General features: G+C 43.0%; 2 protein-coding genes across 2 annotated transcripts in view; both read right to left on the bottom strand.

Annotated features, from left to right (window-relative positions):
• The window catches only part of zbtb7b (zinc finger and BTB domain containing 7B), a 31,166-nt gene extending 24,660 nt beyond the window's left edge, over nucleotides 1-6,506 (bottom strand). The window contains exons 1-2 of the mRNA XM_033981324.2: nucleotides 6,369-6,506; nucleotides 4,041-4,112 (exon numbers count right to left, since the gene is read on the bottom strand). The gene's annotated coding sequence lies outside the window, so the exon portion shown is untranslated. The remainder of the gene's footprint in view (nucleotides 1-4,040; nucleotides 4,113-6,368) is intronic.
• Nucleotides 6,507-11,603: 5,097 nt separating this feature from the next.
• Nucleotides 11,604-16,383, bottom strand: part of LOC117384257 (potassium/sodium hyperpolarization-activated cyclic nucleotide-gated channel 3) — a 44,364-nt gene continuing 39,584 nt past the window's right edge. The window contains exons 6-9 of the mRNA XM_033981543.2: nucleotides 15,637-15,783; nucleotides 14,563-14,803; nucleotides 14,324-14,488; nucleotides 11,604-14,112 (exon numbers count right to left, since the gene is read on the bottom strand). Of these exons, the coding sequence (XP_033837434.1) occupies nucleotides 11,879-14,112; nucleotides 14,324-14,488; nucleotides 14,563-14,803; nucleotides 15,637-15,783 (2,787 nt within the window). The 3' untranslated portion in view covers nucleotides 11,604-11,878. The remainder of the gene's footprint in view (nucleotides 14,113-14,323; nucleotides 14,489-14,562; nucleotides 14,804-15,636; nucleotides 15,784-16,383) is intronic.

Genomic DNA, 16,383 nt, shown 5'->3' with positions numbered 1-16,383 from the left:
GTTTCAAGTTACTGCTGAAATATTCTGAATCATCTTAACCCCCCGTTTCTTTTTGTCTTTTTAAAAAGTTTGATTACATACGATTATTTTTGTTCTCGAGGGAACACATTATACTTTCCTGTTGCTCGGCACAAATCAGAAAAACTAGTCTGACTTGTGTTTGTTCCTCCCCCGGCCTCCCCTCTCTTCCTCCCACTCACTGTTTTCACACGAAACTGAAATCGAGTCGCTCAGAAAATGGGGGAATTTATCTGGGCTCCCTTGGCCTCGTTACTGTGCAGCTGCCTGTGCACAGCCCGACTACTACGGACAAACTTTAAATCACTAATTATCTGGCAAATTATGCAGCTGATTTGATTGAACATTTGAGAGAAACATCTGCTGCTAAACTAATCAAATTGCATGTATTTCAAAACCTGTTTGTGTAGGTTGAAACTACACGGTTTGCCATTTTATTTTAAGACCCCAAAGAAACCGGATATTTTGTTCTTTGCAAAGGTCAAAGATTTCAGCTGCTCTAAGATTTTCATATTACAAGCTGATTGCAGTTAATCAGGCTCAAAAGTCGTACTCTTGGATATAATTTGCATTTGAGTTGGTTTCCAGACATACTGCAAAAATTTAAAAATGAAATAATTAAAAAACTCCACTATAAAAATAAAGCCTTAGGAGAATTTGCTTCTAAAATGCCAATAAAAAAATATTACATCATAAACTGTAAAAACCACTAAGGTATAAAACTATCAACAACTTCAAATAATTACCCTCGACTAGTCCCGCCTCCTCACATGAAGAAGGAAGCGAGGACGAAGCATCTCACATGTCTTTTCTATGTTTGGGGGGTAGAAAGGGAAGGAATCGAGGAGTGAAGGGGCTTTTTTCTTTAGTAATGGGACACGGCCCAACTACACATGCGCCACATGGAAGTCACCAGTCACACTAAACCATTAGCACATGACATGTCACACCACTGACCACCGCAAACACTGAGCCAGCATCTGCAGCAGACAGACTACGGCAGGGAGACAGGACAGACAGACTGCGTCAGGGAGACAGGACAGACAGACTACGGCAGGGGGATAGGACAGACAGACTACGGCAGGGAGACAGGACAAACAGTATACCGTGGTCACAATACAAATAAGCCATAGCAATATTGACTATATGAATGACAAATCAATAAACAAAATACTTCCTAATAGAGCTGCACAAAATATCAAATTGAAATCACAGGTCAGCACAATTACCAAACTGCATAGACGGCAAATATTTCATTTATAGATTGTCCACTCTAAACAACAAAATATCCTTTTTTTTTTTTGGTATACAAATAAAAAACAACAGGTAGGGAAAAATATGAATTCAGTAGCAAGATAATTTTACTTTGTTGTCAGTGCAGAAATAAGTCAATTCAGTGGGATCCATTAAAACATGAAATTATGCTTTTTCCTCTTAGTTAAAACTACTTAGAAACTACAACAGCAACACCTGCAACCAGTGACCCCATATAAATGAAATACTTTATCTGTCTATAATGATACTTTGGCATATCTTCTTGGCATTGAAGTTGCAGTGTAAGAACATTGACTCCTGTTGTATCTGAACGCTGCAGTTATCTCTCTCACTGTCCTGATATGTGACAGTGTTATGCTCCAGTGGGCACTCTGACTGTTTCTATCGGGTCTTTTTAGGCCAATCCAAAAGCTCTAAAAATAACTACATTATTTGTATCCTTATAACAAAGCCATCTCCAAAAGCCGATTGCAGTTATAGAGCGGCTGCTGCTACAAACCGCAGAGGAGTTAACTTCCAGTTTGCCTATAAAATATTTAACTACTTGACCACTTTATTCGGCTCATATTTTTTTCCAAGGACATTTTGATAGAGCCCCCATCTGAACGTCTCGCTCTTTTAAAATAACACTTAAAGGTGCACTGCGGAACCTTTCTGATGGACGACCTGTAGCCTGCTTGTGTCCATAGTTGTCTGGAATGTTCTACAGTATGACATTAACTAATTTATCTCCGTAGAGACAAGCAGGTGATGCGACGGGTTGCAGCTCACGTCTGTGGAGATGCGAGCCCGCTAATGGTAATAATACATATTTTTCAGTGTAATTTTGAGCAGTAAAAACACGTGTAATTGACCAAATGCAAGATGGATTACTTTAATGGCATAGTGTGGAACATTCCAAACAAAACAATATCATCGCCACCAGAAAAGTTGCATAGTGCACCTTTAATGAGCTTGCAAAAGTGAACAAACTTGAATAAATATATGCAAATTAAAATTAAAACTACTGATACAGGTCCACTTCATTGTTGAAAGAGGGTATTATGCAATTATGGAGCTTTGTACTACGTTATAGCATCAAAAACATCAAAAACATGTCTACTTTTATATGATATCCATGCATGTTTGAGTAATCTAGCGATCTCTCCTGGATACTACTCCAACCCTCCATACATTTAGCAGTACAAACCTCTACAACACTCAGCCCAGAAGCACCAACACGGCCATTTTCTGTAAATATACAAAACCATGATGCGAAACCATAAACTACAACTTCACAAACCTGACGCGATATGCTGTAGTTTCATTAGCGGGGGTGAACGCTCATTGTGTTGTGATGGCGCTCTGAAGGGGAAGTGATTCAGCGTGGGGAGCAAGAGGAGTGAGGAAAATGAAACTGAAACGTAGTCAACATTTTACATTTTAATTTATTGCTTTTAGCGGATATAGAATTTTCAAAACGATAAAAGGCAACGTGGTGATCTAAATATGTTCTGTTGCTTTGAAATTGTACTTTTCATTTAAAATTGTCCAACTTTTAACTCAAAGAGACAAAATACTAAGAATGATGGCGAAGGGCTGACCAAATCTGATAAACATTTGATATTGTAAGAATGTAATGAGTAGCTGCAGAACCATTTGAGTCGCTATTTTTGGCAGTAATATTTCCACTTTTACACTGCGTCTGGCAACAAATAAAATTCCCCATTTCCGAAACTGAAAAAAAAAAATCCACATTTTGTATCGCTCACAAATTCTGTACATTTTCTTTGACCAATTAACGAACTATGACACATTAATTTGTTACTCTTTGGTACTGCATTTCATACAATAAGCTGTTGGATAATCATGAACCACACCAAGTTACTTTTACACTAAAAAGAAAAAAAATGTTGACACCCAAATACAAACTGATGCTAGGATTGAAACTAGATATTCAGAAGTTTGAAGTATCATGTTTTTAAATGGTTGTAATCTATATTAGAACTAGAATAATACTACTATTATTACTATACTTTGGTATTGAAATGGAGCTGTGAGAACATTAAGAACCAATAGCTTATTTTTCCATTTAATTTGTCTTCCTGTTCCTAAATAAAACAACAATGATTAACCGATGAACATCCTTTTAGGCCTGTGACGATTGCACATTTTAAACAAAGAAATACTGCGATAAACGATGATATTGAAACTACTTTATGCCTCTGACGCAATTCAAATAAAGCATTAAAATCCCAGCAAACACATCTTTAAATAAACAGCATCAATAAAAGCAGAGTGATAGAAGTGATTGATTTTAATCTCTACAGCTCAAATCTTAACATATTTTTGGAAAGAAACTGTACACACCATAAATACTGAGCCCCAAAATATATTCTTCCAGGTTATATTGAACGACATTAATGATTGTGACAGGTTTAGCCAAGTTAGTGTCATAATGTAACTGTAATGATGTGTGTTTTTTATGTGTGTTCACCTGCCCAGGGGCTGCACATGGAAAGTAACAGCAGCTAAATTGTTTCTTTTGTAAGATTAATGACTGAAATGTTTTTATTCTGCACTTTTCTCTTTTAATGTTAATTTTAAGATGGTTATTTATGTTTTGATTAGTTTGTTTTGTGATTTTAATGACTTTCTTATCTGTAAACCACATTGAATTACGAATCGTGCTATGCAAATAAACCCGTACACGGTCCCTGACAAATAAAAAATAAACTAAACTAATCATAGAAGGTAAAGAAGCCTACCTCCAGTCCATAAACTGAAGCCGACTGTCCTTTGTGCTTGCTGCCCGTCAGAGGTCACCTGAGGTCATAAACCTTTGAGAAAAACATAAAAAAAAAACATATAAAACACTGCGAGGGGATGACAAGTCAAAACTCATACTTTTATCTCGGAAGTTAATGGCCTGGAGTGGAGTTCGCATGGCACGCCCACCAGTAAGCATATGACACCAGTGCTGTGTGGGGGCAGTTCTTGTAAAGGGACACAAAACAAGATGAAATAGAAACCGGCGCTTCCTACATTATAAGTACTTGAACGTGGTGCTGAGAATGTGTGTGGGCATGGGAAGTAAACAGCTGATCTACGTTCATCGAAATGGGGACTAAACTCGAGACTAAAGGTGGGCGAGACCAGGACTAAACTACGACCAAATAAGATGAATGAATGCCACCCAAACTCCACTTGTGCGGGGTTCAGTCTTGTCTTGGTTTAGTCCTGGTTTTAGCCCAGTTTAGTCCTGATGTAGACATGATTTTAGTCCCAAATGTGGTGTTTGTGTGAATGCACTGGTAGGGTCCTGATTTGGTCCTGGTTAAATTCCCGTTTAATCCTCATGTAGACTTTGTTAGTTCTGGGTTAGTTCTGCTCTAGTCAAGGTTTAGTTACGCATTTAGTTACAAATTGAATGTGGTATTTGTGCAAGTATGAATGCACCAGTATGATCCTGATTTGGTCCTGGTTTAATCTCTCTTTAGTCCTCATGTAGACTTGGTTAGGTCCTGTTCTAGTTCTGGTTTAGTCCTGGTCTAGTTGAGGTTTAGTTGCGCATTTAGTCCCAGTTTAGTCCCAAATTGAATGTGGTATTATTGCAAGTATGATTGCACTGATAGGATCCTGTTTTGGTCTTGGTTTAATTCCTGTTTAGTCCTCATGTAGACTTAGTTAGGTCCTGTTCTAGTTCTGGTTTAGTCCTGCTTTAGTCAAGGTTTAGTTACAGGTTTGGTCTTACTTTAGTCCCAAATTGAATGTGGTATTTGTGCAAGTGTGAATGCACCAGTATGATCTTGATTTGGTCCTGGTTAAATCCTTGTTTAGTCCTCATGTAGACTTAGTTAGGTCCCGTTCTAGTTCTGGTTTAGTCCTGGTCTAGTCGAGGTTTAGGTGCACGTTTATTTCCAAATTGAATGTGCTTTTACTGCAAGTGCGAATGCACCAATAGGATCTTGATTTGGTCCTGGTTAAAGTCCCGTTTAGTCGTCATGCAGACTTAGTTAAGTTCTGTTCTACTTCTGGTTTAGTCCTGGTCTAGTGCCCGTTTAGCTCTAGATGTACACTGTATAGAGCTTATGCTACCATAAGCTCTATAGCCTTATGTGTGTACAGCAGAGTCGAAGCAGGTCAACCCAGGACAGCAGGAAAAGCCATGAGGCGCAGATGTCTAATTAGTTTCCACACTACAATTGGTCAAACAAAGCTGCCTTTAAGATGGCAATTCAAAATACAGATGACTCCTGGGTTCCAGTATTAAAACTCACAATGGGTGCTGGTGGTTGTCTCTGATAACTGTGACTTCAGACTTTCCTGATTAAAATGAAAGTTGTTATATAGAGTAATAGTCTTGACACTAAACGCATTCACATAGAGATTTAACCAAACAAGATGGAAACCAAACCCAGGCCAGTTGAGCTAGTTAAGCCGGTCTGTCAGCAGCGCCTCTCACACAAACACACACATTAAAAGCCCACTGGCATGACAGCCTTCCCCACCCATAGGCCAAAACCGTCAGGGTGAGAGCACGTCCCATGTCGCCAAACTGGACGGGCAGACTTCACATAAAACGGTGGGTGCGCCTTGGGAGGGGTAGGAGGAGGAGGAGGGGTGATGGAGGAGACCACTGGGGCTGCTCCCTTTTCCTGTTACTGAGGCAGAGCTGAAGATGCAGTGCGCGCAGGGGCAGGTGATGTGCGTGAGATGTGCGTGAGCGCAGGTTGGGTTTTGGATGTCAGCCTGTGTCCTCGGCTATAATTAGCAGCTAGTCTCCAGAAATGCACCCGCCGACCCGAGGCACTCACCTGAGGCACCTGCTCCATAGATGCAGAGCACTTTTACGCACTTTAAAACACGGATTAATACCTGCGTAATAAACGTAAACGCGCCATGGGACCATCCAAACTCTCGTGACGTGACAGTCCTCCCGTGACCCCGTTCAATACCGAGAGGGAGGAGGAGGAGAGGGCTGAGGGAGGGAGGGTGGCTGAGCGTGAAGCAGCCGGTGCTGTCAGGACACTCTGCCGTAAATAGCGCACCACAATTAACCCAAATGGAAAGGCGCAAACCCGCTGCGCGCTTACCTGAGCCCGGTGTGGCACCTGTCCGGCCCCGTCGCGTCCCACCGCGCTGTCACACTTCCTGGATACTCGTCCCACCCTGCACTTGGTCTGTCCGCGCGGTCCTGTCTCCTCTGGGCTGGAGGGACGCGGGCTGTGCTGTTCTCTGTCCCTCGGCTACGCACGTCTCTCGCTGCGTTCCGTCCTGTCCGCAGACCGGGCTCTCTTGGCTGTATGACCCCCTGCCTGCCTCAGCTGGCCCACTCTGACTCCCAGCTCCTCCTTTCTGAGAACCAGGAAGCGGCTTGCCCTACTTACGCCCAGCCGCGGATTGGCTCTGGCAGCGCTGGGGCTGGAGAGGAGACCGCCGGGTGGGCAGGGCGCGGGGGAGGGAGGGACGGAGGGGGTCCGAGGACAGCGCTATAGGCCACAGGACGTGTCTGTCGCGTGGCGGAGGCAGTTGGTGGGACAAGAGCCGTAATAGTCCCCCCCCCCCCCCCACTGTCCCACAGCGGGCATCGCAGGGGCAGGTGGGCAGACTAGTGAAAGCGGATTGAAGGAGTGCTTACCTGTCAAAACTAAGCATTTAGTGGACGCAGGACAGTGCCCCTTCCCCATGACTCAGCGGGATTCTGAGAAGAGATGGAGGCGAGAGAAAGAGGACATAAACAGACCAAAGAGGTTTCAGGCGTGATTCAAGCTGCCATATGAAACTCTCACAGGATACAGAGCTGTGTCCGACTCCAATAAGGGGATTTTTATCATGACTTACAGTGACAGTGACTCACGTAAACGCGTCTTACCATAAACACTGTCTCTGTACAGTGACACATACAGTGTGTTCTTGTTTTCTGCACATAATCACATATTGGTGTTGACAGTTTGTGCTGTAAAACTTACACTGTGGGTCAGTTTACTCTGTAAAACTAATCTGATTACTGACTTCTGATTACTCTAGTCTAAAAGTAATCTAATTACTACTCACATTACTTTATTTCAAAGGTAATTTAATTACTGATATCAAATACTGAATATAACGAAAACGTACAGCTCAGGAAACACATTATAAAAGCAGCAGTTCTTCAGACTGATCACACTTTGTCATTGAACCTGAAGCGGCGGGACGCTCCTCCATAAACATCTTTGTGTTGTTTTGGTTTCACAGCTGATCTGTGTCTGAGACACCCCTGTGCCACCGGGTTATGTTATTCACTGTTTTATAAAACAGTTCTGTGGATTACACACATTCTGGACAGGATAAAAGCAACTTATGTAGTATTTGTAGAATATTATTTTAAAGAAGCGTCTTGGGTGAGCAGAAACGTTTTCACTCCTACAACTCTGTGTCCATTTGACACATTTTACTTTTGGCTTTTACTGTGGATCAGACCTGAGGGATTACACAGATATTTGTATTAATCTGATGACCGACTTTTCTGTTGTAACATTACTGCGTTACTATTAATCTGATTATAGTACTTTTACTTTGTAACTAGTTACTGCCAAACCCTGAACACTTAAAACTGCATCTTGTTTAATGTAGCTGCCATGTCCATAAATAAAATCAACACCATTTCATTAACATAATATTTAAATGTTCTCCTAGTTTGATATTTGAATATTGAACCATTTAATAATCACATGATAATAATATGCACATCACACACGCACGGGCCTATACACACATCTGTTCACGGGCCTACACACACATCTGTACACACATGTCTCTCTTAAATCTCTATGGGATGTATTTGACAGTCTACAAAGACACAGACACATGTAGTTCATGTTTGGTCTTTGAAGCTGTTCCTCGGTGTGTGAGGCTGGCGTGTGTGTGAGGCTGGTGCAGTGGTTTGTGTTTGGGGATCACCTGCTCCTGTCTCTCGCTGCTTCTGTGCGCTCTGGTGGGTTTGACGTGAGGCGCAGGAAGTCTATATATAATTTTGTGGTGAACTCAGGCAGCCCACCCATTACCACCATCTTAATCTGAAATCTGTGTCTACTTTGTGGTTTCTCCAACTACTACACAACCTACGTATCCCACAACTACTGTAAATACCACCCTTTTCCTCTCTACGTTTTTAGAAAGCAGAGCCAGAGACGTGCCATCCTGTGCTGCACGTGGAGCAATGAATGAGGATTATATCAATCCCGTTATTGAAGTAGCACACAGTGGGACAGTCAGAATAAACCCATGGGCGCAGGACCTTTGGCTTCACATTCTCCTGGGCAAACTTGGAGAGGTGCTCTTTTACCACTAGAACAAACGCATCTTGTATTATCTTATTAAATTGCCTACTCTGTGGCCTATTTCTGTTTTTGAGAGTCCAGACTGCAAACTCCATTAACCTCAACAACCTCTCTACTCCTCCACTCCATTCTCTTTCTCTATATTGTGCAGATTATCCTCAAAAACAGAAGAATCCATTAACGCGCTCGTGTGGCGGAACAAGGCTTTTCTCCACAACGATTCTGCCATCTAGTGGTCACAGTGCGTACATGCATTTGACAAGTGGAAGTGGAGGATTTAGGGCCAACTATACACTTTATATGTAGCCTGTGATTATGATAATTAAGTATAAGTAGGCTATGATTTATGCACAGACTTTGGGCAGTTTGGGTAAATCCACATTTTTGCAAAACATAACATTTCATCTCTTTGGCACTGCACTCTGCTTTGTTTCTTAATTAAAATGTGCATTAAGTTTAAGATTTTTGCTCTGAAAATGTCAACTAACTGCAAAACGCTAAAGCTCAAACTTTTTTCTATTCCACTGCCTTCAAAGGGCTAGATGTAAAATGATCTAACTACTTTTTAAACTTAACTTTTTCTCTACTTATTGCTTATTCAGGTTGCAAATATAACACATGCATTTTCCTAGATGTAAAAACATGGCTGTGAAACTGCATATCTTGTGATAAAATTCCATTTTAAGACCATCATACCTTTAAATTTACCCTGTCGAGGTCCACATAAAATGACGTAGAGGGCCACATTTGACCCACGGGCCTTGAGTTTGACATGTGCTTTATATGAAATAAAATACAGGTTATTCCTCCCGTGGGGTTAAACAATACAATAACAAAGTGTATTAATTTTAATTTGCTGATTAAAAGCACTGTACCCAAATCTAACAAATCAAAACAGACCTATAGAATATAATAATGTAATGTAATAATAATGTAATAATAGTAATAGACTTATGTAAATATGTGCAGCATAGATTTAAACTTTAAAACAAGCTCACTGCAGACTTTGTGATATCTAAATCCACTTTATTCTTACACCCAGATATACACCACCTTCTCTTCATCATCAGTATCATCAGCGTCACAGTTTTCATCAGCGTCTTTACCATCAAACCACACTCACCGTGAGATAGTCATTTGACTGCATTATTGGCTATATTTTCAGTTTTTCTCTGCTAAAGCTGTGAGAGATTCAAAATAAAAACATTTGGTCCTTAGATATATCGTCTAGGCATCATGGTATCAGGTGTTAAGACAGAAATGTGTCGCTGCTACCCACACAAAACATCAAACAGCACTGAGGAATGGAGCGATGATGGAGGAAGAGCCGACAAAAGAGGCGGACGAGGCAAGGAAAGTGTGACGAAAACTAAGGGGAACGAACCATTAGTGACCAAGGCCGGCCAACGAGATGAAAGGATGCAGTACGGACAACAGATTAAAGGAAGCGCACACAAACTCATAGGCACATATTTACAGGGAGCAGTGAGGGACAAAATTAAGTGAGCCACATTAGAGTAGTATCGTAGTGTGCCACAAAAACACAATTCACAGAAAGATTAGGACCCCAAGTAAGTGAACATGTACAGGTTAAACGTTTTGTGGACCAAAAACTAAACACCACACTCCTAATTATTCAAATCTATATGCATATTGATTTTGTACAGCATTTTTCCGTCTATATTCTATTGTCGTTGTTCAGATGAGAAAATATTACGCTTTGGTGAAAAATGGGAAGCGAGAGGGAGATGGAGCTGGAAACAAGAAAGTGCCTTTGTCTATTATTCTGCATATGAATCTGCATATGACTCTCCATAGACGTGTGACCTTGCTTTTAATACATCATCTCATATGTTTCAGAGTTGAACTTGTATTGCTGCGTCCTTTGACATTCTGCTGCAGTTCTGGCTCCAAAAAACTTTCTACCAGAAACTTGGAGCACTGTTTTCTTTTAATCAAAATTGCTTTTTGCTCCCACACTGCAAAAGGGAATATCTAGCTAAAATTACTTCAAAATATTCATATTTATTTCAGTAGTTTTGATTAATTTAGACTTAGAAGAGGGATGCCCAAACTTGTTTTCCTTGTTAGGCTCCAGTTATTTCGTATTAACATGCAGAGAGCTAATCTGATCATGTGTCGCACTTAAAAAATTTATCTGCAAAGAGATTTTCGATTAAATATTAATTATTGTGTTTTTTTTAATGGAATTGACTAGTTTTGTCTTCTTTGCAACTGCCTTTCCCTGTCGTTTAAGCACAAAATTATTAAAAATAGATCGGCTGTACTTTTTTTACAAATATTAGACCCTTGAAGGACCAAATTTGACCTGTAGGCCCAGTCTTAGGCACTCCTGATCTAGAGGAACTTGTTTCATGATATTTGATTAGTGAATTAGCAAGTTAGCGCTCATTAGCTTTAAGTAAATATATCTGTCACTCGGGCTCACAGATAGCTTGAAATGAGAAACCATTTGACCTTATTCTGCCCCGCCCACTTTTGCAAATCGAGAATCCTATTCATGTCGATGGGGAAACTGAGAAAAGCTTTGCAGCTAAAGTCTGATATAAAGTTGTCTGTGTAATCCCTCAGTCGTCCAGGTATGATCCATTGTAAAAGAGAAATTCAAATCTGGGAGGAGCTAAGTTTCAGTGTTGTTAGCTCCTCCCTTCAGATAAATATAAGGCAGTGTCCACCAGTAATCTGAAGAAGCGGCTTGGGTGAGCAGCGAAAAGTCTTCATTCCTACAACATTTTGCCCAGTTGACCGTTTTAAATTTCTCTTTTACTATACATAGGTTAATTTGTGTACTATGTTTGTGTCAGCACTGTACCGATTCTCTGGAAGGCTTTAAATTGGCTTCACCCACAGAAGCTTTTGGAATAAGGTGAACTGACATTTGGAAATATCTCTGTCTAATCTGTTCTTGGTCCATCAGGTAAACACATTAAGGCCTGTCAAATTGACTCTAAGGTAAAATGAAGTAATAGTACACGTCTAGATGTTCACTTTTTGCAGTGCGTTGGCTTCTATTGCTCGGCTCATTGGTCATATTGAGTGATATTTCCACTTCAGCTCCCCTGCTTACCTGACAATCACTAACACAGCTATGTACGTATACATTTGAATGTGTTTTTTAGACTCAAATCCCAGCTATAGCATTACCAGACCTGTAAAATGTCCTTCAGCGTGTTTCCATTCGCTTGAGTCAATGAAACCTGATGTTCTATAGACAATCACATCCTAGAGTGAATGCAATGATGGCTCTGTGTCATTTTCCAGTCTCACATGTTGGCTGGTAGCTTATGCCTTAGTCCCTCTGAGTCTCGTCTGCTTAGCGCCAGATCAGGGTCTTTTTTTGCCCCTTTCGGAGACATGCTGTTGGTGGGGGCGGTTGCGTGTCCTGAATGCGTTGGAGATGTTTGGGGAGTCTGGGTAGAAGCCGCAGGCGGGTTGAGTTTTGAAGGATGAGTTGTAGTGCTGTGTTTTGTGACACTTGGGGGCGACGGAGAGGGATTCGGCCAGGTAGTTGGTTTGGATATAGGTGAAAGCACAGGAGAAGTTTGCTTGACTGGATGGACGGAGAAGGTTACTCTAGTTGGAGAGGTGGAACTAGCAGGTATTGTCTGAGTTTGGGTCAGAACTTGTTTTGGACTCGTGTTGTGACCTCTTGCAGCAGGTTGTAGGCATGACGTTGTAGTAGAAGCGGGCAAAGAAGTGGCGAAGCTTTGTGAAACTACAGAAGACAGTGTTTGGGTTTGGGATGGGACTGAAGAGCGAGTTCGGGAAGAAGGAGTGGGAACGGGGGAAGACATCGGAGAAGGAATCGGACTAAGGAGCGGAGACGCAGAAGGAGGAGTGTTTGAAGCTTTGGCTCTAGGGCTCTGGGGATGAGGAGGGGAGGAGGAGAGTAAAGATGAAGGTGGAGAGGAAGAGGTGAGGGACGATTTAGGGCCGTATGTCTGAGGGAGGGGGACAGGAATGGAGCTGGAAGACGGAGGAGGGGTGGAGCAGGGCGAGGGCGAGGAGGAGCAAGGGGAGGAGGAAGAGAGTGGTTTGGGGCGTGGGGTGGAGCTGAGGGACAATGGGCTGGTGCCAGCAGAGGGCGGTGTGGAGCAGGGAGGAGGAGAGGGGGAGCCAGACGAGGGCATGGACATGGGCTTGGGGCGCACCATTTGGGCCAGTATGGGAGTGGGGGAGGAGGGGGTGGCAGGTGAGGGGGTGGAGGAGGACAGAGGCGTCTGCTGTTTAGGAGAAGAGGAGGTGGACAGAGGCGCTGCAGTAGAGATCTGACCAGCAGGGGGCACTGGTACATGTGGTGCACATTGTGCTGTGGTTGGGCCTGTGCTCACAGAGGCAGTGAGAGCGACTGAGGCCTGTGCTTGTACTGACGTGAAGGGCAGACTCGTCACCTGCTGCACCATAGCGTTAGACGTCAGAATACCTGCACTGCCCCCTCTGGCCAACTGCCCTGCCAGGAACTGTGCGGACAGCAGGTTACCCCCAGAGGCCTTCCGGTGCAAAGGGGGGTGCGGCTGCACCGCGGTCCAGGAGCGATGAGGCAGAGTGGGCTGAGAGGCCGACAGTAGCCTGGCCTCCTGGGTGAGTCGACCCAGAGCTGGAAGACCCTGACAGTTGTTTCCTCCATGGCGAAGAAGAGCTTCTTTCGCCCCCTGCTGGCTCACTGAGGTCTGTGCTTCAGGGGGTGCCACAGGAGCAGCATTTGGGCTGGTTGTTGGTATTTTAGGGATGGGTGGGGTTGGAGGTCCTGTTGCTGGAGGAGTTCCTGGTGCTACACCAATCAGAGAAGGATCAGCTGGCATACGGATGCTGTAATGGAGAGGGCGACCCTGCTGCACTGGAGTTGGCACAGAGGTGGCAGTAGTGGGTGTTTTGGTGATGGGCGGTGATGTGACCCCTGCAGGAGGAATCATAGTGGGTGGAGACATCGGAAAGCCCCCTCTTGGGGATATGCCGCCCATCCCACTCATCGCCATCATCCCAATGAGGGAGCTGACGGAGGGGCGCAGCGGCTGCAGCACAGGGCCCCGCGGGGGGGAGAGGGGGAAGGAGCCTGAGGGGGAGGGGGAGATGAGGGGGGAGGGCAGAAAGAAGCCTGCACTGAGCGCGTGCTGCTGCTGGAGCTGCTGCAGCTGCTGCTGTTGCTGCTGCTGCTGCTGGTGCATGAGGGCGATGGCCACGTTACTGGTGGCGGCGGCGGTCTGCAGCGGCGCGTGCACCAGAGGAGCCCAGATCACAGGGCGTGGCCGAGGGGAAACAGTACCACTGCCCCCCATCATCCCCCCACGCCCCGCCGCTGCCACGGCGATGGCATCCTGCATGGCCGGCATGCTGTCATGTTTAACGATCTGCTGCACCAGAATGCTGTCCGAGGACCCAAGTCCACCTGCTGCCAGTCCCCCAGCCGGACCCCCACCCCGACCTCCTCCTCGTCCCATACTGCCCCCTAGTGAGCCCCCCTGGGAGGACTTACGCAGGAGCACTGAGTTCTTTCTCCCTGTGGATGAGAAACATTTAAATTAATCAAAAAGTTTTTCTCCTGTGACAATCTGACAAACTGTGACTCAGTTGTCAGGATGAGTAATGCACATGTGCCACAAGGTCTCATTGGTGAAAGAAATGAAAAGAAAAATGACTTTCATAAGAATCAATCCTGCTGCAGAAGCCAGAATAAACTTTTTTTCCAAAAATGGAGGAGGACACATTACCAATTCTGTCCAGACGGTCGACAGCCACAGTTTCAAAGGCGCGCCTCATCATGGGATGTTCCTCCAGCACCTCGTTAAAACTGTCTACACTCAGAGAGTACAGGCGGCAGTATGTGTCTGCACGTACACTGGCTGTTCTCCTCCCACGAGTCAACAAGCAGATCTCTGAAAGTCGACTAGGAGTTAAAAGCAAATCCAAAATATTCAGACTAACTTCCATTTGAGCTGGTTCAACTCACCTCCAAAGTACGACCCATCGCTCAGTTTGGTTTCCTTGTTTCCTCGGGTCAGGACACTGACTCGGCCGTGTTGGATGAAATACATCTTGCGTCCCACCGTCCCCTCACGAATTATGAAGTCTGCGGGCTGAAACACCTCGAAGCGCAGTTTGGTGAGCACAGCGGTCACAAAGTTTGGATCGGCATTGGCAAACAGCGGCATGTTTGCCACCAGGCTGCGGCAATTAAAGCTCACTATCTCCTGAAGGGGAAATGGAAAAGAATTAGAGGGTCACATAAATCAATGGCTCCCAATCAGAGACCAGCGGGGCCCAACCCTGTCCAGAATCCACCTGCCTCAAATATAAAATTACACAGAGCATTTATTTCTGACAATTTAACAGAAAATTAGATGTGTTTTGTATGTATGGGATTTCTACTATTTCATTTTGCGAAAACTTTGATGATGCTTTGTGCTCTGTGATCCAATGAAAGATATATTTTTTTTAAAACATTTTTTTGGGGGGGTTATATTTGTTATATATATATTTGTTATATATATATATATATATATATATATATATATATATATATATATATATATATATATATATATATATATATATATATATAGTTATATATAGTTATATATATAGTTATATATAGTTATATATTTAGTTTTAGCACAAAGGTGGGTGGAAAATGGAGATTAAAAAAAAACCCCACAGAAAATAAACATAGATAAACATAAATATTCTGTAATGCCAACCAAGTTTTTTTTTTTTTTTTTTTTTTTGTTTAATTTATTTTTTGGTGAAACTTTAATGACACCATAAAATAGCAAGAATACAAGAATAAAAGTTTTGGACAGCTGCCACCTGAGTGTAATACATGTTTTTGTTGTTTATTTTCATTTTGCTCCTTGTATTTGCGCATTTTAAGCACATTTATTGATTTGTGTTACTTGATTTGATAACGCCGTGCCCAGACAAAGAGACCCCCTGCTTTCTCCGATACCCCCACCCCCCCAAATGCATAAATAAAACAGATTGACAGTACATATGTAAGCTTGCATAACGTGTCAGACTTGTTTACCTCTTTCAACGGCTCACTGAGCTCTCCCAGAATGTTCTCCTCATCGAACATTTTTCCTTGGAATCGATGCTCGTAGTACTCATGGATTTTCTGGCGGACATCAGCAGGGAGCTTATGGAAAGACATGTACTGCTCCACCTGCTTGTACTGTAACACACATGGGAACACAGTGGATTCAGGATTATCACGACAAATATTTAAGCCCCCATCTCCACCAGGCCTCCTCTGGTTCCCTTCTGCTCTGCCCTGGTTCTATGTCCATGTAGACGGCTCACAACAAATAAATCCATACACTGCAAAACTCACTTCCAGTTAAGTTAAAATGACTTGAATTGAAAAAAATATATATATCTACAGCAATTTGAGCAGATTTGACTAGTTCAGATTTCATTATGTGATGGACTGTGAGCTATTAAAGCTATTAAACTCTTCAATCAATCTAGTGAACATTACACAAACCCAGATTTAAAGTTCTCTCATTGCGGTATCTATGTTATAATGTTGTTTTCTCATCAAAAACAGACCTGGAGTTGTGTTTTTTCTTTCATTCACACATGTCTAACACTCAAACCCTGCATATTTACGCTGAGTTCTTCTCTCAAACTGAAAACACCCCATACACCTTCTCTAGAATCATTTGGATCATTTCAGACCTGGAATTGCTAATATCTACTGAACAAATGTAAAAGGATTGTGGCTGCCAACTTAAAAACTACCGCTTCATGACATCACAAGGTGGAACAGAGC

The sequence above is a fragment of the Periophthalmus magnuspinnatus genome, chromosome 16 (assembly GCF_009829125.3).
Source record: "Periophthalmus magnuspinnatus isolate fPerMag1 chromosome 16, fPerMag1.2.pri, whole genome shotgun sequence".
NCBI classification, from domain to species: Eukaryota; Metazoa; Chordata; class Actinopteri; order Gobiiformes; family Gobiidae; genus Periophthalmus; species Periophthalmus magnuspinnatus.
Note: the sequence above shows the minus strand (reverse complement) of the source record. Positions and strands in the feature narration are given on the sequence as shown.